Here is a 26583-nt window from a genome sequence, read left to right as displayed (position 1 = left end):
AAAGTCACGCAACTTGAGCGGTTACTTTGACTGCTGTTTGGATAGAGACGGCGCAGAGACTGGATCGCAACGCGTGCAAAGTGCATGGTCTAAACCTTGAGAAAGTCGATTTTTGTGTAAATGCTGTGATTCAGAGTCATTCATTAAGCTTGTAACGTGTAAGAATAAGAGCACAAAAAGCTTACTCGTCTGTTTTTCTCGTTTGGTCTCACCATGGATCAAAATACGAACCATGGCTCGCATGCTGCCGAATCTTTATTTAATTTTGAGGCACTTGATTAGTGCATACTCGTTGAAGGCCCGAAGAAATAAGCGATTCACAGCATTATTGTGCTGAATTTCGAAGGAACATATAAATAAAACGGGGCTCAAAAGTGATCCACGAGAAACTTATCATGATTCAGTATTCTTGTAAATTTAAGTAGTGAAAAGAGTGTTCTTAGAATTTCTACATTGAGTTTGAAACAGTAGAGTTTGTGGTAAACGTAATTTACAACAATTTTTTTGTTTGTTGATAAACAGTCAATGTATAATTAAGTGTTGGGAGCCCAATCATTTTACCACGCTTTGGGATTGGTCCAGAAAACGCACGCTCAGCGCGCTCAGAACTGCCACCCGTGGCTGCTTTGTCGCGCCTCAGATAACTTGTGTGTTATTGATGTGTTCAGAAGTGGCGGTAACACAGGTTATTGAATGAGAACAGCAGCCTGCCTGCTTCCTTTTTGCTTCGGTGTATCTAAGTCTTAAACGTTTGAAAACCTAAAACGTTTAAAAATTCTCCTAGCGCCACTTCTTCTCGTAATCGAAATGAATAGGCAGCTAGATGGTGAGACATTTTTATGTCATAAGGGTCTCCCTATCAGAATTAACAAAGTGAAAACTGTTATCTGCTAAGACCCTACATCTAATGATACAAGTATCTACGAATAACTAAAAAAACATAACACAAAAAGCCACCGGAGAAAAACAGAAAACTTTTGAAATGCTGATGGCGAGAAGACGCACAGTTTTCTTAAGGTGTATGGTTTTCATTTTTGCTTGCTAGTTTTTTTCAGAAAAACGAAGCAGAATTCCCACCATTTTCCCTGAGAAATCAATGACCTCAACTGTTTGCAAAAGTTGCTGGGAACTTCCAACACCTTTAAAAATGATCCTGAAAGAGTAACTGTGACTAGAACATTTTTTAACATTCGGCTTGGTAATAACGATTCATTTCTTACGGTATTGGAAATTTTACTAATCATATTTTCCAAAGAAATAAACGATTCCATTAAGAATTGCACCCTGCTGCAATAAAGCTTTGCCAGAGCTCATACTTCTTAAATATTTCGAAGACTATTAATGTTTATTAACGGTCCTTACTGCTCAATAAGGAGATCAATCTTCATTTCATTTGAGTGCCGGCCTCGGTTTTCTTCTTCTTTTTGTTATAATTGTACGGAATCTATTGAACTAACCTGAACGTATTAAAATTCAACCGGAACTAGTATTTTGTTTTCGAACCTGTTTAGGTTTACTTGCATCTCGTACACCCTTTTAAAAGGCTGCTGTTGCATTAGATAGTTTGGTTTTATCAGCTGAGTTGATAAGGTAATTTACCACCGTAAAGAGTTTCTAAGCTGACGATTCGAGCGTAAGCCCTTCGTCATTCACTCTTACGAATGGTTAACGCTTGAAAAATCAGCTGAGAAATTCTTCACGGTCGGTCAATTGACTTCAAGTCAAATTACTGAAATATGATTAGTGAAATTTCCAAGTCAAAATGTGTTTTTATCAACTGAGTTGATAAAGTTTATCAACTCAGTTGATAAAAACACATTTTCTTCTGATATTCTCCACCGACGCAACACCGCAGTTTCTGTAGGAAGTTACCCCCTTTAGTCAGGTGTTGCATTGGAGGACTGTTGGTCAAACAAATAATTGAATGATGGCTCATGTTTATTTTAGAATCAAAATGTGCAAGCTAAAAATCAGCGTGGATGATTTGGAATCGGGAATCGCTTTAAATTATATACGCGTGAGAGAACTTATTTAATTGCAATCATTTATATATTAGCTTCTGGTATAGTTTTTGTGCGAAAGGAAATGACAAACTTAATGTCTAAACTTTTCCGCACATACTTTAATTGAAAAGCTAGGGAATTAGTTTTCAGTTTTTGGCTCTTCTGATCCAATACTAGTCTTACGCTACCTCTTTCTGGAATTTGTAGAATTACCAGCTGTTTTAATACCATGATCAGGTATCTTTTGCAACTCATACGGAAACCACGACAAGGCAATGGTTTTAAAAAAACGGAGTTACTGTTACCGACGAAATGGGATTAAGGTAAGGGGAAGGGGTGGGGCTTAAACTCTCCGATAGTGAGCCGATCTCGAAGTGAAGGAAAAAAAAGCGTCATTTACAGTATAGCACCTGAATTCGAATTAAGTGAGATACAATTTCAGGACTCCCATGTCTAAAGTTCTCTTGGTCTTAAGGCCTTCTATAGCACTATGGAGCTTTTTCTGGTATGATCTCAGCAATAACATTTTCCCTTTTGTCTGGATCTTCCGTTGATCAGTCAACGTGAATTTCACTTTCTTTTGGAAAGTAAAACTGGTAAGATGGCGTTATTTTTACCCCTTGTTGCAGCAATGTAAATGGATAGGAATTGTTCTTCTCTGCCTTGAGGCCATTAGGATAGAACAGTGTTGTCAGCTTGTAGCCAAAGTTCTCTGTGTAGAATGCAGCATTGTATATTCCTTCGTCCAAACCCTCTATGGCTTCCCTCAAAAGTGAACAAAGGACTGGTAATCGAGAGATTGGCGATAGTGGCAGGCTTACATTAGTTGTCACTCTTTTTGCCGTCTGAGTGTGATGCATTACTTATATTTTTCATCAAGGATCTATTCTCTTTCTCCCATGATCAAACCTCAATATGGAAATGAAAATAAGATACCGCTATGATCGCTTCAGGCAGGTGTTGTTGTTGCGGTTGTTGACTTCGGATCGATGTAATGCGTTCTTAGGGACATGTCATTATTTATCGCCGGCGGGAGGGGGTCAGCGGATATCCAGGGGACCGCATGGTTTTAGGGGGACCGGACGGGGGGTTAGTCGTTGTCATCAGAGTTTAGAGGGGAACTGAATAAAACCAACTGCTAATGCGGGGGAGGTGGGGTGGAGGTGGGAATTACAATACTTCAGAACTGTTACGAGTTCGATGTTTTGGTTATGGCGACTTTACTAAGGACTCTCGGAAAAAAAACAATCTTAATATTAAAATACATCCTGACGTCCAACAACACGAGTCACAATGAACTCAGGGACATAGAAAGTTCAGCATGTTTCAACACGGTCAGACATAGTAAGTAACAAACCTGAAAACTATGCACAAAACAAAAGGGACCTGATCAATAAAATAACCAAACTACAGCTGATGGATTACAAATATTTCGTTGAAAATAACACGAATAATATCTACCTACGCCCAACAAATAAAATTCAAACTAATAACAATGACTGCGAATGTTCCAGAAGTACAAACACAACATAACGCAAATGAGAAGACACGGCACAATTTTATCTTAACAAGAGGTTTATTGAGGGATCAGGAAAATTTTATTGCGAAATAAGCAAAATCCTTCGAAACCCCTATGCGAAAAATAATGACCGGTACCTCCCTCCTTAAACCCTTCACTGCTACAGGGACGTACTGAGTACGTCCTAAAACATTGTGTACTTGTATGAATATTTCCGCACATTGATCAAAACTTGCTAAACTCAAATTTTTCTTTAATTGGTTCAGAAGTTTCTTCTATAAAAACATTTAAGTGGACTTGTTTAGAGTGTAAATATTTACTCTAAACACTTGATTATAATTAATCCATAGCATTTTGAACAAACCCCAAACTCATGAATATTGCTCACAAGAAGAGCCGAGGGAGGTCTGATTCTATCCATTGGAGAATCTTTCACGAGTCCATTAGCAGGCACTACGAATGATATTCTTAGATGAATTCCTGATATAATCATAAGATCTAAAGCGTAGAAAAGGGAAGGGGCGTGGGGTATAGAGGGAGGGGGGTTGGGGACGAGACTACACACTGAAATCATATTGTTATCCCTTAAGCACCCTAACAGTACCAGGTCGCCGACGGCATAAAACTATTCAGTTCATTTGATGGGGTAGAACATTATGAAGGAGGGCCGACTTCCAATTGAAGGAAAAGAGTGTCATCCACAACGTAGCATCTTGTTTCGAGTTTCTCTTGGGACATAAATATAATTCCCCTATATGCAGGCATCCTTTCTTTGCCAGGCCTTACAGAGATATTTAAATCACCGTGTGGAACTAACTCACGGGAATAGTTTTCACGTTCCTTTGGGTTTTCCTGCTGATCAAGAAGTGTCAATTTCGCTTTCCTTCTGAAAGGCCAATGTAATATGGCGTCATATTCACCCTTCACTAAAGAAACAAAAACTGATATGGAATTGCCCTTGCCAAGGCCTAAGCCATTAGGATAGAGTGTTATTACCAGCTTATAGCCACAATGTTCTGTGTAGAACGGAGCACTGGTTTTCCCTTCGTTCACACCGGCCTTGGCCTCTCTCTTGAGTTTACTGAAGTTATCAATCTTCCAAATAAACATCGAAGGATAATCAGGAGATTCACTTTTCACCATCACTGTTTTCTCGTTTACTTCATTCTTTAAACTCTTCATTGTTTCTTCTGTTTCACTTAACTTAACACAAGCCAAATCAAGATGGATTTTTGTAGCAGATTGAAGGTGACTGTCTACTTCCTGACGACAAACCTGGAAGAAAATTTGTTATTGAGAAGTAACAGGCTTAAAGCTTTGTAAAAGTATTTATCGAACGTGAAATACAACACTGTCAAACAAAACAAGGAAAAGAAAGGTAATGGAATTCCAATAAACACTGACTCCTTACCACAACATTCATCACTCAACATAAACATGATATCAAGAGAGAATATTATCCTCTCTTGATAATCCATAATGGAAAATGAATTGATGAAAATGGGAGGGGATGGATTTTAATATTTATTAAGAGGATTTTATCTTGGTAACTATATATTAACATATTTGCTATGGACTTGGTGAAAATCGGCCAATAGATATGAGAAATTAAATGACAAATGAGGTGTGATTTACCAATTGATATGGGCTGCGAGATAATTCAAGCCTATAAGTCGAAAAGAGAAGTATAGTAAACCTATTATCATTTATCATTCTATTTTCTTATTTCTGCTTTCCTGTCAAGTTTCAATTATAGTGGAAACAGTGAATAATCGAAGGAAAGTCCGCTATGTTTGAAGACTGGCCCCCAGCAGCGTCATTTACATATGTGTCGTATAATATTACCGTCATCTTGTAGAAGACATAACAGGTTCCTTTTTTAAACGTAAAAACTTTTCAAAACATCGCAACGTGATGGGGGAGGAAGGATTCCAACCACGCTCCCCTTCCTTCACCACGGGGTACGATTTTGCATGGACGTCCGAGTCATTATTGTTGGAAATTTCAGTCTCAGGGTTTTCGATTGGCAAACAACTAGTGCATTGAAAAATTCAGCTTGTTACACCTTGCAACTTGACATTAACCATGGTAACTTATTAACTCGTCTGGTCGATAGCCCCACTCGGGAAGAGAACATCTTGGAATTTTGTGCATGCGTCTTCTCCAGACACTGTAAACAACCTGATCGTCAGGGAGCCTTTCTCCGACCACAATATTTTAACATTTTCTTTTCAGACCTCCCCTTGTGAATGCCGCAAGTCCAACAAGTTAATTTATCTTAATTTCAAAGCAAACTGTTCTTCTCTACGTGAATTACTGTAGTATGTATCTTTTCACTGCACGTTCTTAGTAGATGATATTTATAGTAACTGGACGGACACACAGGACAAGTCATTACCAACTTACTACTAGTCTTAGAAACAGACACTACTTGCGACCTAGGTGTTGTAATCGCTTCGGACCTGTCAGGGAGCAAAGATGTTTTAACGTGCGGTAGTAAACAGGTGAATTTTGATGTGAACAAACCGCGAAAAATTGGGCATTAAGTCAACCACCCACTGCTCTTGTAGGTAATTGCCCTACGACAAAATACCGAAGCCGAAGTTCGTCCACGGGTGGTGGGTTGTTGACTCAATGTCTTATCTTCTGCGGTTTAGTTACATCAAAAGTCACGTGACACTACACGTAAAATCTAAGACCGAAAAGGTGATTTAATTTAAATAAGTGATCCAGATAAATATGGACGAAAAGACTAATGAACAGGGGAACAAGGCTTGAAATCTTGGTTTTGTTTGAAGTGTTGGGCTGGGGAAAAATACGGTCAGAGAGAAAAATACTGCGATTTAGGAGCAACTGAGAGTTGCCGAGTTTCAATCAGATTGTGAGAATCTCTAGAAATGTCAAATGAAGGTAATAAAATACTCTAATAATTCCTTTTGAAACAAGAACTACAAAGTAGAGATATGGTAATTTATCTTCCTTTCTCATGAACAAACCTTTTCTTTACAGCCAATCTTAACATAAGGACAGCAGATTATGGTCCGTGGACAATCGTTTACGATGTGACTTGCAACCTAAAGGGATAATACCGTTTCAGTACAAACAGTCTTCATGCACAGAATCAGAGCAAAGATGGCTATGCATTTAGGGTTAAATACGTAGCGCTTTAAGGCAACTGAATCGATCACTGAAAGGAACATAATTCCGTTACGTACAATTGTAAGTCAAATTCACAAAAACACCATAGGGGTCCATAGTGAAAACGAATTTAAGACAAATGAAAAAAAAGTTTGCGCGAAACAAATTCCTTTGGCGTGGGTATTTCCTAACAATAATTCAACAAGATGTTAAAAGTGGATGTCTGTCAGCACGGAGCGGCCTATTGTTTCGGAAAGAAGGACTGCTTTTGCTTTAAATCTCAAAAGAAAGAAAAATTATAATAAAAAAAGGAAGGAAAAGTGGACTTCTCACCATTTCCCTGAGAATGGTGTGTCCACAGCTGTTTGGGCAAGTTATAGGCAACTTGCTGCAGCAAGAAATGTGATCCTTGATTAAAGAGATGAGTTAGTTAAGGACAATTTTTTAACACTATTAGCACTGACAAGGAAATGTACCTGATGATTCTGATAAAGCGCTGTACATTAATTAAAATCGGACTGGACTGCATCAAAACCAGGAAAATGCTACAAATCTCGGAAATTCCCAATTATGCAAATAACCCTTGCGAACTGAATTCCCAGTTTTCTGGGAATTCCCAGGAATTCCTAGGAATTCTCAAAAATTCCCAACTTTGCATTTAAGCTCTGATTTGAAAAGCTTAGAATTACTGAGAATTTCTGGGAAAGGAAGACTCCAGTTTTGTGAGGACTTGGAATTCCTAGGAATTCCTAGGAATTCTCAGCTATACAAACTACCCATAATTTAAGAAGGTGGAATTCTTGGAAATTTCTGGGAATTGAATTTGAGGTAATTTAATTTAATAAATATCCTGAGTTCCACGTCAATTCCAAGAAATTCTCAACGCCTTGAATGTGAAGTTTTTAAGAAAAGGAGTAATTTTAGAAGCTTAAAACTTAGGCTCAATAAAAGGTAAGCAATACAAAATTTACCAAGAGATATAATACATGTATATGTTTATAACTTAAAGATTATGAAATTTATTTTTCAAACTAAGTTTTAGTAAATCTCTACATTAATATGGATTTCTCATGAAGCAGCAGTGAATTAAGTTAAATGCTAATTGCCAATTCATCCAATGTACTCATATCACAGAGTTGCTTTCTAACCTCAAAGGACTTTTGGATTCCGTGATCATAAAAGTTTTTTATTGTGATGCAAAATGTCTTATGTTCACAGATGTGCCAAAATCATCAAACATTCATCAGCTGTTCCTTGGTACATAACTTCCACATGTGTAACAATAACTACATTGTTATCTACACTTAAAGAACTTTGTCAGTTATGAAAATAAGTTACTTCCGTAACCTACATTACTGGTTGCCTTTGTTAAAAAATCTTGGAACAGTCAAGCTCAGTTGCCTCAAACACAGTGTCAGAGACTTCTTGTTCACATTATTTTAATAGAAATTTCATGCCTTAGACAAACTAATTCAACACCTACTTAATCTTTCTTTTTTCATGATTTTTGTTGCTGTTTTTTTTAGTTTTTTGCTCTGTTTTCGTGACTGATTGCTGTAATTTGTTTTGCTGTTTTTATCCTTTCAAAACATTTTTGTAAGAGTTCCAATACAAGACAAGACAGAGGTAATCAGTGTTCCCTTTGAGAAAGAACACCTTTTAAATGAATTCTTCAATCTACTTTATTTGAAACTCTGATCTGGAAATATTTTTACAACAAGACTTGTTAGTAGTAAAGAGTTCAAACCGAGTTTCCTCTCAAAACTTAATTCCTTAAATGTCCCAATCACTGGATCTCCCAAAAAAAATTACTTCTTTTTATTTTTGGGGCAAAATACAAGTCCTTCTTTACATACAAATGAAAAGTGGAAGTCACACTTCAATAAGAACAGCTCTAAAGTTTACTTGTTGTTTGTCTCTGTCTGCCAGCTATCAACAAAATTGTTTTATCTTCGGATAGTGTAAAACCATTTGTAGACCAGTGTTCCAACGCACCTCTGTAATCGCATAAAGTTGCTTCTGTCTCTTGTACAAATGTTTCTCCTTTATCAGACGTACTCTACTCTGTTGGTACCACTACTTTAAGTTCAGTGGAAACGACAGACTGAGGAATCGAGATGGGGGTGTTGGACTGTATTGCTGAACGCTTGTTACGGTCAGGCTTTGTTGATTTAGGTACTGGTACACTGGGATCATCTATGTATCTCTTATACTTCCTAATGCGGTACCCTTCTTTTATAAAAATGAGGGTAACAGACGATTTGTAATCGCATTCAAAATTGTGATTGGCTTGTGTTAATTCTCACCTTTGCCATGAACACAACTTAAGTGGGTTTTGAGATTCTGTTTCATCTCCAACTTTCGGCCACAAATCGTGCATTTGTAGTACGACTGATTCTTGTCGATTATTTCTACATAGAGTGAGCTCACATCACTATTTATTTTACTATCAGAACATGGATACAAGATATCCATCGTCCAGAAGCAGAGAACCAGTCGGAGAAGTCATGATAAAGTTGTGCGCTGCTCTTGACACTGCAATCGGGAAAGCCAGTGGATTCACTTTGCTAGCCAATGACAACTCCTAGAAGATACACGTGATCATGCCCGTGATCGCAACCAAAGAGAAGATTTTATTTGGCGCTCATCTTTGAATATATTTTTCATCGGTTGATCGCTCGTGTGTTAAGTTATTTCTTTTCTCAACTGTTTTGCTTAATATAACATTTCTAAAGATAGGTTTTAATGTGGTTCAATGGGAAAACGAGAACAGCGTGAGTGTTGTAAGTGAAAAGAAAGTCGTTGGCGCCGTGGAGTTAAAAGAAGGGACAACAGTTGACATATTGACTGGTACAAACAAGGGACGAGTGGCCATTTATAAAGCTACGATTTTGAAAGTTTGTGGTGAGTAAAAATTGCGATATTCGTTACGTGATCAAAATCTTATGAAAAAATGGATATAACGGCTTGAATTAAGCTTATATAACGCTCGGCGCAACTGAAACTAGAATAATACTGAGAATCGAGTCGGTCACTTGCATGCCGCAGTTTCGTAAGCTCATGCTTTACAATGAAATAAATCTATCAGTAAGGTTTCAAGATTACTTTAGTCACGTTTGGGAACATTCAAGATTCATAATGCAAACTGTGATTAAACAAACCTTATTACATAAAGAAGCCCTCCTTGGTAAAATCAAAGTAATGTATTCAGCACTTTTTTTTAATAAAATCTATGGGAGAGATGTAATAACTCCAATATAAAAGTCATTCAATACAACAGAGATTTCCCAATCCCACTGCACTTTGTTAAATTGAGCTTCCAATGAATGCCCTTTTCCTCATAGCTATCTAAGGCCTTGTCTGAGCTTTTAATGCATGTATGTATATATATAGTTAGATATAGCTCTTTGACTCAATGTAAGAGAATATATAGCTCTTTGGCATACAAAGCTTTGCTTTCATGTCCAAATTGAGCACTCTACTAGGATGAGTCATTGCTGCTAGCATTATGCATGCTCACTAGTTTATCTAGTTTGAGCACTCTGGCATGGCTTAGATGATACCACACGTGTGAGATCACTTGGGGTGGCTATATAGCCCTACCTCCATCCTAGCATCAGCACTGCACTGATGAGGCCCAGAAGGCCGAAACAGTACTGTCTGCAGTTATATATATATATATATATATATATATATATATATATATATATATATATATATATCTCAGACAAAACAATTTCTCCGTTTGGACAATTACCTAACCCAACTGAAAATAATATATCATGGCGTATTCTAACCTACTCTTTTCTTTTTCATTCGACTCCTTCATCGATGTTTTTTTCTGACAAAGGTAAAAAATAGTCAAGCTTCTTGTAGACAACCCTATTCAAGGCCAACAGGGAAAGCTGTGAGCCTAGGGAAAAAAGACAAACAGCAGCTAAGTCTGCTGTTTAGGATAACTTACAATAAGATTTTAATTAAAAATCAATTCTATTTAACTGTTATTAACCCCATTCACTCCCAAGGGTGCTAGGTCAAAATTTGAGAAGAAATCTTTGAATTTCAATGTGCAGAATAAACAAAAACAAAGAGTAAAACATGAAAGTGCTGCTTGACAGCTTACATTTGAATGCTCACACAGAAGAGTTTTATCCAAGTAAGTTATAACCACATAAAATCAAGTCAAAGCCTGTCTCTGGGAGCGAAAGGGTTAAATACCATTAGTATCATCATCCAAAATTAAACGATTCATTTTAAGACTATTTTTAAATAGATGGTATTTATTGCAGTAAATATAATCTAAAATATTGTATTTTATGGAAGAGTCAACGTCAATGATCGATTAGGACTATTTTACATGAATAGCTGTAACTGAGGATTAATTCGTATGAAGTTTTCAAGAAAAGAAAAATAAATCAAATTCCATCCTAATATTACTACGTGTTGATGTTAATATACAACAAAAATATTTTACATGTAAACCTTACTTAAAGCTTGTAAATAAATTTCATTGAATACTTGAATTTTAGCTGAAATTTTTTCATTTTTGGTATTAATTTTATATTAGTAGCCTCAAATTTTCGCTTAAAAATTTCCAGTAATTCTTAAACAGCTGAAATTTTTTCATTTTTGGTATTTATTTTATATTAGTAGCCTCAAATTTTCGCTTAAAAATTTCCAGTAATTCTTAAACATTCCTAGAAATTCCTAAGAATTTTTTAGATTTACAGCTTTTCGGGGAAAGTCATTGGTGCTCTTAGTTGGAATTCCTAGGAATTCCTAGGAATTCCAAGTCCTGTTGGCTATAAACTTGGAATTTCTGGCAGTTTCTGGGAATTTCTGGGAATTTCTAGGTTTTTAGGACCAGAGTTGTTATAAATGGGAATTCCCTGTCCGAATTTACACCTCTTATTCCTAGGATTTCTTAGGAATTCTAAAATCCATTTCGTAAGGGAAGTTCTCTGCTCTTTGCGAGAAGTGCGTGGGTTCTTTAACGTCCTCTGCTAACAAGTGCGGAGAGGAAGCAGGAAACAGGGCCTACGGCTTATTGTCCTTATCTGAGAAGACTAAAATTTCTAACCATTGCAGATGTCAAAGCAAAGGCAGCATATTCTCGTTAGTTTTTTTAAGAACCTGAGTGTTGGTCCATTCTGATGGCTGTATTTACCTCTTTACTCCTCAGTTCTCCAGTCCATTCACATCCATCACTTGGACAACGAATAGCAAAGGAAAGAATCTTCCTTTCAGTTGCTTTGTCAGGAAAAACATCCTGAAGGAATCGAATGAAAAAGGAAAGAGTAGGTTAGAATACGTCATGATGTATTATTTGAGTTGGGCTTAAGTAATTGTCCAAACAGATAAATTGTTTTGTCTGAAAGGATCTATTTCAGTCAAATAAATTTTTTCTTCACCAACGTATGTATACGTATTTACAACGTATATACAACGTATGAGTTTAGTTAAATTCTTCCTCATCCAAAAAATTCCCACGAAAAAAGTTTCTTTCAAGGTTTCTTTGTCAGTTTTCGAACACGAACAGTTGACTTAAAACATTAGAAATCAATTCTTAATGTCTATTCGGGCAGTAAGCAAGCAACTAGTTGGATTTCAGGAAAGTTTGCGAGAGAATCTAGGTGTAAACATATACAAAAAACCTGTTTGATTTAAGAATGAACTGCTTCTTAGAATTGATTTTCCAATGATTATATCGAACCAATGAATTTAACCAAGGTTTGTACCACCTAACATGAGTTGATTAAACGATGATCGATAATCTATGATGACGGTTGATAATTTTTACAAACACTGCCAGAAACTTTGGAAATCTTACCTTAGTTTTCCAGGAGTTTGTCTCTAGTGTTTCACATTAAATACACTGTGTTCTAGTTTTTGCGTTAATGGAATTTAACCTAAATACAGTTTTTATGATTGATTCGTGTACCATGTTTCTATCCAGACTTGATCTGTCCGCGGGGCAAGTCAAAGGTTCATGACGAATTTCCTGCCTGTTGACATATTTGGAAATAGAAGAAAAAGACATAATTTAGCGCGTATTACCTCAAGAGGTGTTATTGTTACATGTATGCAGAGTATGCATCTCACAGATTATTGCGTCTGAGAATTTACGGTTATAATAAAAAGAACTGGGATAAAATTTGGACACTTGAAAATAAAATCTTTGTCACGATACGTGAAATCCGTCATTAAAATTTCGATCTATTTAGTAGCTAAGTTCCCGTCCACGAAAACATGCCTTCATGAAGTTTACGTCGATCTAAATTATGTTAACTTTCATGATTATTTCTGCATGAATAAGAAGTCTTATCAGTAAATGTAAAAATGATTCATTTCTAGCTTTATTCGATATTTTTTTTTAAAATGTGGTCGAGTATTCAAGCTCACGGGGATTAATTAACAAGTTTCAGAAAAATCAGGGAAGCGTTTCGAATTATCACAACTGAGCCATTTGGTCCCTGTATTAAGCTTACAAATGAGTTCAATTCCCTGCTTCGTTCATAAAATATTTAGAAAAACCACAACGGCTGAAGGAGAGTTTTGGCAACTCACAAATATGCTATAATGATGAACGCTATATTACAAGAATACCGATCGCGTAACAAAAGCGGAATCAAGTTGTAGTAGCATGATGTGCATCATCGACCATATAACTGACTGAGCTATTCTTAGGTATTACTTCCTATTGCAAACATTGTAGTTTTTATCAAAAAATTGAAATCGAAAATTTTCAAGAAGCTTTTAATACCTTATGCTTTGTTAAGGATCGTGGTAATGAGTGGAGGCGCAAGAATTTGTATTGTCATTTTTTGTTAGTGTTGGTGTTTCATAGTTTAGTGTTAGGTGTTTATTTTCTCGTCTTCATTAGTGTCCTTTGTCAGTTACCAGTTTTGTACTTGTTATATTTATTTGCATATCGTATATATATTGGTTGCGCGTAATTTATTTGGTTAGTTGTCTAGTTTGCGAAAATTATCGTTACATATCTAGCTCTGGGTTTCATGTTTTCGTCTTTGGTTTGGTCACATTCGTCTTGTAAGTATACTTGTTTATTTCGCTTTGTCGTTTTCCAGTACTTTCACTCATACGATGTAAGTTATTTTATGCTCATTCGCGTGTTTGTAATTTTGTCATTTTCAGTTACCGTATTCAACAATGAGTCAAGTTTGTTCTAGTAAAGTTTGAAATACGGGTGATTAGCGTTTGCAGCTATAATGAGAAACTATGTTGTTTACAAAAAGCCGCACCTTCTTAAATGCTCCTCTAGGCAGTCTTTACAAAATCTGTGGCCGCATCTCGTAAGAACTAGCTCCTTTAGAGTCAAATGACATATTAAACAGAGGAACTCATCTTCAACTGCATTCACAAAGTCTTCTTCATAACCTGAAGGTAACTGATTTCTTGCAGCTTCCGCCATTGTACAGAATCACACGAAAGTAAAACTATACAGTGATTTGAATAATTTTGACGTTTGAATAATATTGTTGCTGTCGGTGTGCATTGTGTGACCTAAAGTAAACGGCTTCATGTCAACTGTGTGGGCCCCTTTGGCGTCCCTGATCCAATCGATTAAATAAAATTGAATTTTTCCAGTATAGTGTATAGCACTGAACCCTCTAAAGCCCCCCAGTCTTCAATTTAAAATACAGGTTGAAGTTATTTATTCAGAATATTTATTTAATCATTCGCAATTAAGTTAAAAACTTTGACCAGAAAAAAGCAAAGGATAAAACAAGGGTTTGGACGAGCTAATGAACTATTACAGTTATTTTAAGAGAGATTAGCCCCCCCAAGTAGTTCACTGCAGTAGCCTCACTGCCTCACGACAATTGCAATCACTAGTCTGAAAATCTGCGACGATATTTACGGGAAATAAGAAACAAAGATCTTGAAGGCTGGTATTCACTGCACAAGTAATTTTGCTTTCTACGCTGATCGGTAAGCTAGGAGATTATCAGCCAAGTACCATAAATATGATCAAAAAGAGACATTTCGAGACAAGAAAACAGAAGACATATATATTTAATAGATATTTTCAATGTTGCAACGTTTTAGGAAAAAACTGAAAACCGAAATGGCTTTAGCGTCAGCGATTTCAATCTTTGTACTCTCTTCTCTGACATGGAACGTTTCTGTTAGACTTCGAGCACCATGAAGGTAAATGATAACACGGGTGGTTTGTGAGGGGAAAAAAACCATTCGAAACCGAAAAAAGCAAGTCACTCACGGGCAGTCAAACGAAAGCATTCGAAAGTCCAGTTTATGCCACATTTATATATTTTTACAAGCTTAATTTCCCATAAAATACCACTACTAATTCTAAATCTCCAGTGGTGAGTAACAGAGAACTCACTGGAAGCCAGGCCGTTTAAGGGGTTCGTATGTTATGATTCGCTAGTCGATAGTTCCCATGCAGGCGCTTTTTTCGGGGAGCTAAAGATAGAAACACTCTGAAGAGCCGCTAGAATAAATTTTATTCCAGATTTCTTTATTTCTCTATTCAAGAGCCTTTTTGGAATAATTTCCCTCTTCCTTTTAGACTATCTAATCATCAAATTGTAGACAAAAAGAATTAAAGGACTTTTCCTTTAGAGCTTTTAGATCTAAAATCTTATTACCCACTAACCCTGGGTAAACTTAACCCCGCTTTGAACAAACCGGCCCTGTGGCTCAGTGGTTGAGTAGCTACAGGTCCGTGTTTGAGCTCTGGCCAAGTCATTGTGTTGTATCACTGGGCGGGATACTCTATTTTCACAGTGCCTCTTTCCACCCAGGAGTATAAATGGATTATGCAGAACTGGGAAATGGATGAGTTGACGAAGGGCTGCCTAGGGCTGGCTAACTTCCCGTCTCGGAGGGGTAACAGTTACGTGCTATTGACACTGATGTAAAGATTCAACAGGAGAGCACTTGAGAGAGCACCAGCAATCTCTTCCTTTTAATGAGGATATAATAACATAACTGCATATGTAATTTTCCTCTCATCAGTTAGTAATCCTCGGCGAAATGACAATATTCCAACCACAGCTATTTTTATAAGAAATTCACCAATCATCCTAAATGGCTTAAATCACTTTTATTATTATTATTATTATTATTATTATCGTCATCGTTATTATTATTATTATTATTATTATCGTTATTATCAGTATTATCATTATTACTATTATTATCATTTTTAATATTCGTGTCCAAATTAAACCTAGATGAAGAAGGATGAAACTTAGGAGGGCGACTAGCCCTAGAAATGGTCTTGGTTTCTAACAAATATAAAAACAGTATTATTACTTAATGGCCATCTCGGGGTTTTTTCTATTGTTTTTTTGTTTTGTTTTTGTTTTGTTTTGTTTTATTGTTTTGTTTTAGGGACATATATTTAACTATCTCCTTGAGTAAAAATGTAACCGACTTGTCTTGAACTTCGTAAACGAAATGCGGCAAATTCAGTGCTGTTATTCGTAGCCTGTTAATTACCTTCTTTCAGACCTAAATGGTACATATGTTAAACCTATATGTATAAGTAAATATTCTTGATAAACGTTTTTGTCCAAATTAAAGTCTTGCGACTCTGTAAGTACCCTTTAAGTCACTTTGGAATTTGTCCAAAACCTCGACAGTTTAAGATTTGAGATAAACAAGCGAATCAAGAGGATGGAGGTCCGACTTCAACCTGAAGAAACAAAGTGTCATCCACGATGTAGCGCCTTGAATTAAGTCTCTTGTGAGATACGAATCGAGGAAAGCCCAATCCTGTGCTCTCCTTTATCAAAGGCCTTTTAAAGATTTCTGGATGATTGCCTGTAAGGAACTCCGTAATTACGTTTTCCTTCTGGTTTGGATCTTCTTGCTGGTCAATCAAAGTAAATGTCACTTTCTTCTTCAAAGGCCAGGGTAATATGGCGTCATAATCACCTCTTTCTACTGTAATGAACACAGAGAGGTGCGAATGATCAGGTTTACAGCCGTTAGGATAGACACTCACTTGTAACTTGTAGGCATAACTTTCTGTGTTTGTTGAGTAAAACGGATCACTTTTCAACAATTCCTTTCGTCTATTCATACCTGTAGCTTGTTTTAAAACTTGACTAAAGTTGCCAATCTTCCAAATAAACATACGCGTATCCACGAGTCTCTTTGTAGCACCTAGTTCCTTCTCTGTATTCTTCAACCTCGCACAAGCGAAATCAAGATGTGATTTGATGTCGTTTTCCAGGTGATGGTCCACCTCGCGTCGAAAAATCTAATCAATAATAATTGTAGTCAATTTACAAAAAAAAAATAGTTTCTCTCCAAAGGATATGTTCTGCAATGAAAGTTAAAAACGAGTTTTGCCGAATTACTTTGTGGGCCTGAACGCAACTTGAACTCTGGAATTCCGGGTTGCAAGTTCAGAACTGACTATTTACCATTCTACACATGTCTACATCCTTGCCATATGCACATGTGCTTTAGCGTGTGTTCTAGCTAGTACATGTGAAAGTAGTTCGGGTTGATAATAATTCTATTACTTTTAACTTAAAGATAAAAAATATAACACAAGCAATGTTGGACCATTGTTTGTCAATTATCTTAAGGCATATTTTTCGCAACTTTCGACATTGTGCACACAAATCCAAAGTCAAATATAATTGTCGACAAAATTTCAGTTTGTAAACCTTACAGTAAAAAGGAAATGCCTCGTCAAAATTTTTTTCGAGATTTAACCCTTATCATCTGGTGGGGAAAAAAGGTGCTTAAGTAGCCTTTATTTTTTTATTTTGATTTCATAATCTTCGTTGTGATCTCCTTATCTTGCATGGTCATGAGTTGAACACCTTTCTTGTTGCAGGCACCGACCCTAAACCTGGAGGTACACATGTAGCTGCTAATCAAAGATTGTGCAAAGCCTCTCAGACTAACATATTAGTACATACCTTTCTTTTGCAGCCAAGATATTGATAGGGACAGTTAATTACTTTTAGCGGACAAATAGTCTGAGTGTGATTGGTGATCTGAAAGAAATTATTAACATCAATGCAAAAGCAAATGAACAAGAGCCACTGCACTGGGACATTTTCTGAATGTGTAAAGTGATACATGTAGTAAAAATTCTGTACTATGGACAAGCCTATTGGCCCACCCAGATGGAGATTATCCCAGTTCTCATAGCATGAAGCGACCAGGAGTATCACTACTCGCCCCTGGACTGGATGCTCATCCATTACAAGGTCCCCCCCCCCTCCCCCAACATACTGGGTGGAAAGTAGCACTGAGAGAGTAAAGTGTATTCAGCCCAAGAACAGAACACATTGACCTGGTCTGGTCTTTAACCCAGAGTTCAGCACACTAATCAGTGGGCCAATGTGTCTTTTAGTACCGGAGTTAAAATAATTTCAGTTTACTTTAATGCCTAAAAAAGGGTGGAGCTCAGTAACATCTTTTTCAGAAAGCCCTAACTACTATCACCCATAAACAAAGACAAACACACATACAACCAATATCAGAAAAAATATGAAAAGCCTACCGCCTCTCTAGGAATAGACTGGCCACACTTGTTGGGGCAAGGTAGTAGAAACTTTGGACATTGATCAAAATGATTCTGCAAAGTTAAAGGAAAACATATTGATAATTAATACAAACAGAAAAGGATTAACTATAATCTTATGATGATAAACTGACACATTTTGTAATAAATTTGGCTTTCATATGCCATGGAACACTATGTGAGTGTTAAATTTTCTTTACATGGACGTGTCAAATACTGGGTCCAATTTTAACATGTGTGGAAAGGGGCTAAAGAGACTGGGTCTGGAGAACAAGCCAAACTTATTGGTCAAAGTTCTCGACAATATATAACAATTATAAAGTAATAACAATACTAATAATTACAGTAAATGATAAACAACAACAATGATAATGACATTGATATAATTATTCAAACTGCATAGTGAGACTTAAAAGGAGCAAGACAAAAGACATGACAAGATTTCATTTTCTCACTACTTTCCCCATGGTTCACCAGTATGTAAGTCTCAACTTTGTAAACTTAGATTTCCTAGCATGGGACCAAAAATATCCCATATTAGGAAAACTGACCTTGGTGGTCAGTTGACAGAGTTTGAAGTTACAGCTTACAGTAACAATATGTAGCTAACTTCAAGATGATCAGATACAAGTAAAGAAATGATCTTGCAGGTAAACTAGTTACAAATTAAATTGGAAATAACAGAAAATAATATGATAAGCTTTAGTTCTATACCATTTGCCATTCAGTTTTTCCTAGAAGTAAAATGTCAAGATGACCTAACACTATGTTATCAACATAACCTGGGGGGCTAGCAGTGTGGCACACTTAGTTATAACATAATTCAACCCAATGGACTGATCCAACCAGAGGATTCACCTGCCTTGATCCTGTTCCTTTTAGTATATCCACATGAATTTTACAATTACCTTCACCTCACATTTTGGGTATGACCTATTGCAGTGTACACACATTATGATTCTCCACTGACAGATGTTCCTCAAATGGCCATTGAGATTCATCTTCCTGACTTGGACTTGACACTTTGCATTTGTGCAAGAGATCAATTTCCACTGACATGTTTTTAGGTGAGTCTGATAAATGAAAAATAGAATATAGCAAATTAAAAGAACAGAATGGAGTACCTGTAATTAAAAAAGTGCAATACACAGTACATGCTTGAATACAGTAGTTATCAGAGGAATCATATTATCCAGCTGTGGTGGGATTTGTATGAATAAGCATGGAGATCAAGTAAGATACATGTAGTGACATCAACCTTGCATTCCTTTTTTGCATTTTATATAGTCTGGGTCCATAAAACTCTTAAAATGATGGCCAATACCAAAGCCATCTTGACCAAACAAGCTTTCTCAATGACATAAATATTTTTGGTCATTATACCAGTTGAGGTCATAGTGTTTACCAAATTTAATTGTCTTCAAGGTCCTTAGAAGGTGTACACAAATTTAATTGTCTTCAAGGTCCTTAGAAGGTGTACACAAATTTGACTTATACCATCAAGTTCAAATTAAGGAGAAACACAGACTTACATTAATTGTAACTGTGGGATTAGGACTGAAGTATCCTACAACAAAATTGGTTGATCTCTGTCCTGTTGTAAGGCCAGTAGTTTTTGTTTTGTTTCTCCCTTTTTTTTATTTTTTACCTCCTTCTCTCCCAATTCGCCAGTCCAGTTACATCCAGAAGGGTCACATCTGTAATTTGGACATCTGATGGTCAAAGAAAGTATCTTCCGTTCTGTTGCTTTGTCTGGGAAGACATCCTGAAAATAGGATGTTAAGGTTAAGGATGTATTTTCTGAGTAATGACAAGGGACTCATCATTGTAACATAAAATATAAATATTCTAGAGTTGATCAAGTTCAAGATATCTTGTATGGAAAAAGGTGTTAAATTAAATCATGTTTAATCATCTTTTTGACCAGGAAAGTAACATCATGGGCTTGTCCACTTATTAATAACATGTGAATGTGAATTTACAATTTTTAATTAATAATTATATTAAACTATGCATATTCCATCATGTTTATCTCAACTTGTAAAACAGTGGCAAAATATTTTAAAAGAAATCTTTATTTTAAAATCTTTTAAATTTGATAGCCAGAGCAAATGGAAATAGGAAAAATTTTAACTTAACAAAAATACTCTAAATTTGGTTCCCTCTAATAAGTTATTTCAATGCAACTTCTTCATAGGAACATGCAAATGCATGCAAAAGAATGTGTTGCTGCATAACAACTAAACATACACAACATATTTCAGCTGATTAATTTAATGAAAATTCCACAGTCAATAGTTCATTTAAATCAGTATTAAATCAGTAGTTTCCTTTAAAACCATTTACCTTGTCTGTATCCAATTTCTGCCTGTCTTTAGGGCAATTAATAGATGTTTTGTGGCTCTTCTGTCTGTTAAAAAAATGTACATCTATAAATACCATAATATTCAAATCAATCCCTACCACAACACAATGTTTCATGATGAATCAAAAGGTAAGGGGAACAACAGATAAAAATCCCTCACTGACAGGTCAGACACCTTAATTCTATTGATTACTACCGATTTCCACAGATAACCAAAAGGAACCAAATTAGACAGAACTAAAAACCCATGGAGGTTTGCGAGTGACCTTTATTTAAATGGACAAGAAAAGCTATGGGTACTGCAGTTGTTTGAAAGCTGAGAGGACTAACCCGGCAAGGTCAAATTGTAATACAGGTTTCTTTATTTTCAGGGAAGCATATGATGATAGTTAACAATGAAAAAGCCAACGATAAGTAAATAGCAGCCACTATCAAGTATGAAGCAAACAGACCTATTGAAACAATTAGGCCCATTTATGTTCTTCAGACAAGTGATGGGACTCAAAAGAAAAAAGTCTACTTGGGGATTATTTATTGATCCAACACCAGATTCTCTGAACAACATAACTCTAAAATCACAAGAGTTGTAAAGCAAGCAGTAAGGAAAATGATTAAATGAGATCTGGGATTAAAATGGTTAAGTTTGTTGGGTGATTCATGACAAGAAATGTTTAAAAGGAAAAAAGGAAATACTACTTTCAATTTTAATACAAATCAATCAATTAAACACAAGTTGATGAATTATTCAACTTCAAAGCTTTAAATCTTACAATAACTATAAATTAACCCTTTGACACCTAGGAGTGACTAACTTGTAATTTCTCCTTACAATACAATACCCCAGATTCAAACATTACAATAATGGAAATTTAAAAAATGATCACCAGTTAAAGAAGTTCTTAATTATCAAAACATATTCTCTTTGTCAGCACCTTTAGAAATGTATAGAGGACAGTATGGAACGAGAATAAGGATACTTATGTTTCAAGATGAAAAAAAGGGTTGCTCAAATTTTCAGTTCCATTTATAATTATTGCTAATTCATATAGACACTCTTTCGGTGGCCAATTTACATTATCAACTCAGTTGATAAATTATAATTATCTTATTGTACCCTCCACTGACGCAGCACAAAATTTTCTTTAAAAAACTTACCCAATAGCTATATTGCTAATGTTTGTCAATTCTGAATGTTATATCTATAATACTGTCGGAATTACATGTATGCATTTCTGTATAGGAAGTTCTATGCATGTATTGCCTTTGAATCCTCATTTGAGGCAATGAAAGGAGATCGTTGGCTTCTACACCCTGGATCGATCAAGAATTGAGCGCCGCTTCACATACGAACTCGTTCGTACATCATTACTTCGTCACTCTGTCCGTCGACTCACAGCAAAAGGTATGTAGCTGTGCACAAGAGTAGGAGAAGCTATTTATAGGCTTTTAACATGCAAAGTATCAATTTAGTCGTGTCGCGTGGCCACGACAATGCATATAATTGTTATACCTTCTAAAATGTTCCTCGATGCATTCTTTGCAAAATCTGTGGCCACATCTTGTCAAAACAGGCTCCTTCAGCGGCTGATGACATATTGAACACTCTAAATCTTCTTCAACCTTACAAACAAACTCCTCATCATAGCCTGAGGGCACCTGAATACTTGGGGCTTCTGCTATTCTTAAGAGAAAGCTCATGTCGAAAAGCAGTAAAACGAAAGCGACAACTTATTCATGAGTAACACCCACTTGATCGTAACAACTTCCGTTAACCGTATGGACGGACTGTTGATAGCCCGTGGGGAGAAGGGTAGGACGTTAATTTGTTTTATTTAGGCTGAAACCCATTTAATTTTCACCATAATGACATGTTTGACGAAATAGATCGGATGCTCAACTGTGGAATTTTCCCGACTTCTCACTGCGCAGGGAATATTTTTACGCATCTTTTTCTATCTTTCGCCCTTCCCCCCTCACCCCTCCCCCGCTAATATCATTTGATACTAGTGCACCGCGCGGAACTCTGGGAGCTCGGCGCACGATAAAGGAGCTCGGCCCAGCTCCAACAACGTTTGACGAAGTCATCTTCATTTGCATTCACAAAGTCCTCATATTGACGATCCGCTTTTGGCAAAGTAGCAATTTCATCAACACCTCGAACAAACACTTTTTCAGTACAGCTAAGTATTTACCTACGCAAACGCAGTGGACACAAAAGTTATTTTGTAGGAGCAGATCTTCTTCTCGAGGAGTCAATTTATCAGTGAAAACGTTTTCATTATAAATGGTTGGGAAAATCTCAGTATTGTAGTTCCCATTGTTGAACATTGTTACCTTCGCTCAATAAAAAAACTAGACTCCATTCCTTGTTAATTATTGGTTTTAGAATGAAAATGATAAATCCTTACATCAAAGTAGATGATACGATGATAATTTGACGCTTAGTTGGTTTTAAAGTAGTAAAAAAATGAGTTCTTGAGCGGCATTTAGTATAAAGCACAATGAAGATTTTCTAGGCTAAGAGAGTTCATTGCTATGTGATTGATAACCAAAGTATTTTATTTTTGTGTTGGAAATGAAAAGTTTTTATTTGTCGCTAATTACTTTTGTTCACTGACGTTTCTCACTGCAAATTGTCGGCCGGATCAATTATGATGTATGATTTAGGGTATAAAATACTAACATTTGGTGAATAGTTTCGCTCATGAGGACTTATATTATTGTGTGGCAAGCACCTGTTTCATTTCCACCGGTGGCGATTTGAGTCAGACGTCATGTGTAGCAACTAGAATGAAACTTACATCAAATAAATGAAATAGTAAAAATGAAAAATAAAAAAAATAAAAAAAAATGAAATAGTATATCGCCAATTTAGAAGTGCCTACAACTAACGGCGAAAGGGACCAAGACGATGTGTAACATCTCAATTATGGAACGTTAACCGTTGTGGCGAGTTTTTCTGTGGTGGGGAGTTGACCGTAAACCATTTTGTTGCTCAGAAACTAACTAAGTTGAAACTTGCCTTTTCAAATTTTGTTAAAGTACTAATTTAGCGTATTGCAAATTGTACCATGTTATGAAGCTTCGAGTTATTTACACTACTCTAAATTGATTTTCGTTAACCGAGAAATGAAAACAGTTCAGGGCCACCGTTTTCCAATAGATCAATTGAGTAAGAAAATGGAAAGTCTGTCCTTTGTCAACACGATTAAATCTTGAGAGTAGTCCCATTTTCTGGAGGTGTAGCATTGGAAAGACACGCATAATGTCAGGAGAGCGTGATAAAAAGCTTTTGATTTTTAGTTTCAGATTTTAGTTTAGATTTTTCGATTTTTAGCCTCGAAACCACGATTTACCAGTTTCGTGAGTCCGCAGGAGTTTTACCACACTATAGACCTGGTAGGAAATACAATGTGTTCCTTTCATGAAAAACACGCGCAAAAAAAAAAAATTCATAGTGGTAAATCTATAGAGGACTGATAATTAAACTGCTAACGCTTGTCAAGTCCTTAAAAAGAGAGCTAAAAAATCAATCAGTGTGTTCTCAGAGGACGATCAACACCACAGCTGAATCGATAAAAGGACTAGCGATTGTGCAAGATGTTGTTTATATTAGAGAAAGCAGTGAATTATACTGCAAATTTCATTTTCAATTTCACTTATTTTACAGAGAAACAATAAAAAAAAAAAAACAATAAAGTTTTCTGTTCGTCTTCGAGCGCAATTTTCGGAGCATAATTACACTGTTGCCATTTGTGTACCACCATACCACATTTGGTTTTCTCGCATCTTAAACAAAAATTATATCTTAACAGACTATATCTGTTTGGTGTTCTGTCAAAACAACGTATTTAACGCTGTCTTCAACATTCCCCCTTCATTCATTTACAAATAAAAGATTACCATCTGTCCTAAAGAAGAATTCTTCCAGCTTCAACTTATAGCCTAGGCTACATTGTCTAGCCAACTGAATTGGTAAATCTCTTCGAGTGATCTTTGACGATAAAAAATACAGTAGCTACTCGTGAAATGCAACCTGGCACGTAATGATTCAAAGCTGACTTGAGGTGCGGGGTATAGTGTCGCAGGTGTAAGGAGATCATTTCTCCTGTAAAAAAAAAAATAATGCTCCATTATTTTATCTGCATGTAATCATTGTTATGTGACAAGTAAATACATTTGTAAGGTAAGGGAGGTCCATAAGAATAAAAGAGTTTTGTTATATTGTGGGGAAAACATATCTGCTAAGCTAACGGCGAGTGGTTTAGTCACCATACTCTCCTTGAAAAGAAAAGTGAAATTTGTTTGCAAAATTTCAGAAGGTAATATCACAAATAACATTTTTTTCGTATTACTTTTGATAATTTACTTTACAAGTGGCAGAAAAGTATTATCCTTCTCGTTTCCTCATTTCGACACGAGCGCCCTAAGTAAGTTATACAAACAATACGGAGCCGGATGCAGTTGACCAAAACCAAGACAAGCTCTTGGGTCTCCCTTTTCTTTCTTTCTTCCTTTTTTCCTCTTCTATCTTTATGCTGAGTAAACTAGGTAGACGAGGTTAGATTTGGAAAGTACGATGTAACCAGAGAGTTTTAATTTAGGCAAACTCCAAGACAGTATGAAAGAATCATGTAGCCTGCATCTATAAAGAACAGATATTGGTAAATAAAATAATCTCATTAACAAAAAAGGGCTTTTTTTCTTCTTTCACTGTTTGGAGATCTTCACTGTCTTGAAATTTACTTTATGGAGTCGGAAACGTTTTATGCCGCTTTTTATTTTCACCAACAGGGTTATGATTTTAAAATAGATGAGGAGTTATTGTCATGGAAAAGTTAACCCTTTTTGTGATATCGCTCATCTTCATTCACACGTTACTTTTGAGGGACCAATACAGTACAGTAGCTGTTTCAGGTAAACAAAAGCTTTCATTTGCATTTTTTAGTATCTTTCAATCAGTGAGTTATCTGAGTGCGTAGTAGTGGTGTGGGAAGGGTATTGCACAATTTTCATTCAATTAACTGGTTGCTCAGTTTCGATTTTTTACCAACTCTTAAGGAATCACGAACTAGTATGTTGTGTTTCTATTTCAGTCTCATTGGCACAATACAAAGAAAATCGTCGATGCTAAGGCTGAGAACTAGATAGCCGCGGATAATCAGTTAATAAATGTTTGAGTTTGAGAAACGCAGTTGAAAGGGAAACGAAAATAGAAATAGCAAACAGACGATCGATCGAAGAAAAACGTAAATTAAAGGTTTTCATAATGCTGGAAAAAATAAAAAGCTTTCCGTGCAATCTTGCAAAAGCTCACATTGATCATCTGCCACTATAAGTTCCAGAGTACATATAAGGATAGAAAATTCGTTTGATGTTTCTGCTCAATATGTTTGCTTCATTAGGGAAATTGCTAAAAATTTGGCTGAAAAGGCCAGCGTTCTCAGGGCCTTAATCTACCTAACAGCTAACAATGAGAATAAAATTCGCTCCTTGACGTTAGGAATAACAGCTTGCAAAAACTGAGGATTGCATGTTTGATGTTCCTCTTTTATTCAACTACTCTGAATGAAGTTTAAAGAGAGATTTAACTCATTTGTCACACATAAAAGTAGAGGACTGAAGTTTTCGACGTAAAAACCTACGCGGGTGATGGGATAGGAGATAGCTGACAAAAGAATGCGATAAAAAGAGAAATAGCCAAAACGATAATGGCTCATAATCCGACTTACGCTAGAATGTTGCTCTCTCAGATGTTCATGTATGTGACTCCATTGATTTCAATTATTCAGCTGGATAACATATTTGGAGAGTTCGAAACCCCAGCGCGCTCTATCTCTTTACCTTCACGTTGGCAGTGGGCTTACAGATCACTCAGTGAGTCAGGAAATAAGTTCGCGTATTTTTCCGTCGCAACCGTCAAGATAATTCATCAACCATTATCTCTAGGAAGACTAGTAATGATCAGTACGATAAATAATTCGCATGGCAACAATAAAGTGATGCTTAACTCTTTGTT

The 26583-nt window shown here is 36.2% G+C and overlaps 3 protein-coding genes across 4 annotated transcripts in view; 1 reads left to right on the top strand and 2 right to left on the bottom strand.

The window, feature by feature from the left end:
* Positions 1–3560: 3560 nt before the first annotated feature.
* LOC149042575 (TNF receptor-associated factor 4-like) lies at positions 3561–14136 on the bottom strand. The gene is made up of 6 exons (XM_089213144.1): positions 13923–14136; positions 12602–12665; positions 11828–11929; positions 6994–7068; positions 6519–6596; positions 3561–4797 (listed from the first exon to the last, which is right to left on the bottom strand). The coding sequence occupies exons 1-6, from the start codon at positions 14090–14092 to the stop codon at positions 4177–4179; spliced, it is 1110 nt and encodes a 369-aa protein (XP_089069270.1). The 5' UTR covers positions 14093–14136; the 3' UTR covers positions 3561–4176.
* A 1464-nt stretch (positions 14137–15600) lies between these two features.
* Positions 15601–22363, bottom strand: LOC149042574 (TNF receptor-associated factor 4-like). 2 transcript variants are annotated; one of them, XM_089213086.1, is made up of 8 exons: positions 22075–22363; positions 20546–20609; positions 19848–19964; positions 19108–19272; positions 18179–18253; positions 17589–17666; positions 16738–16915; positions 15601–16596 (listed from the first exon to the last, which is right to left on the bottom strand). In XM_089213086.1, exons 1-8 carry the CDS (start codon positions 22260–22262, stop codon positions 16319–16321), a joined length of 1143 nt encoding a protein of 380 aa, XP_089069212.1. In that variant the 5' UTR covers positions 22263–22363; the 3' UTR covers positions 15601–16318. The 2 variants fall into 2 exon arrangements, with proteins under 2 accessions (XP_089069212.1, XP_089069211.1); XM_089213085.1 differs by having other exon boundaries at positions 15601–16915; positions 22075–22362.
* A 134-nt stretch (positions 22364–22497) lies between these two features.
* Positions 22498–26583, top strand: part of LOC113678243 (uncharacterized) — a 30993-nt gene continuing 26907 nt past the window's right edge. The window contains exons 1-2 of the mRNA XM_089213617.1: positions 22498–24750; positions 25359–25481. Coding sequence (XP_089069743.1) covers positions 25394–25481 — 88 coding nt within the window. The 5' untranslated portion in view covers positions 22498–24750; positions 25359–25393. The remainder of the gene's footprint in view (positions 24751–25358; positions 25482–26583) is intronic.

The sequence above is a fragment of the Pocillopora damicornis genome, chromosome 7, assembly GCF_964200805.1.
Source record: "Pocillopora damicornis chromosome 7, jaPocDami1.2, whole genome shotgun sequence".
Taxonomy (NCBI): Eukaryota; Metazoa; Cnidaria; class Anthozoa; order Scleractinia; family Pocilloporidae; genus Pocillopora; species Pocillopora damicornis.
The sequence above is the reverse complement of the archived record's forward strand: the minus strand, read 5'-3'. Positions and strand labels throughout refer to the sequence as shown.

Coding starts and splice junctions, on each gene's coding strand:
- LOC149042575 (XM_089213144.1), bottom strand. CDS start 14,092: ATGGCGGAAGCTGCAAGAAATCAGTTACCTTCAGGTTATGAAGAAGAC. Junction 11,930..12,601: donor CAAGTCTGGATAGAAACATG/GTACACGAATCA, acceptor CGATTCCTTCAG/GATGTTTTTCCTGACAAAGC. Junction 6,597..6,993: donor ACACCATTCTCAGGGAAATG/GTGAGAAGTCCA, acceptor TTATCCCTTTAG/GTTGCAAGTCACATCGTAAA.
- LOC149042574 (XM_089213085.1), bottom strand. CDS start 22,262: ATGAGCTTTCTCTTAAGAATAGCAGAAGCCCCAAGTATTCAGGTGCCC. Junction 19,273..19,847: donor GCGAATTGGGAGAGAAGGAG/GTAAAAAATAAA, acceptor TTCATTTATCAG/ACTCACCTAAAAACATGTCA. Junction 17,667..18,178: donor AGTCTATTCCTAGAGAGGCG/GTAGGCTTTTCA, acceptor AATTTCTTTCAG/ATCACCAATCACACTCAGAC.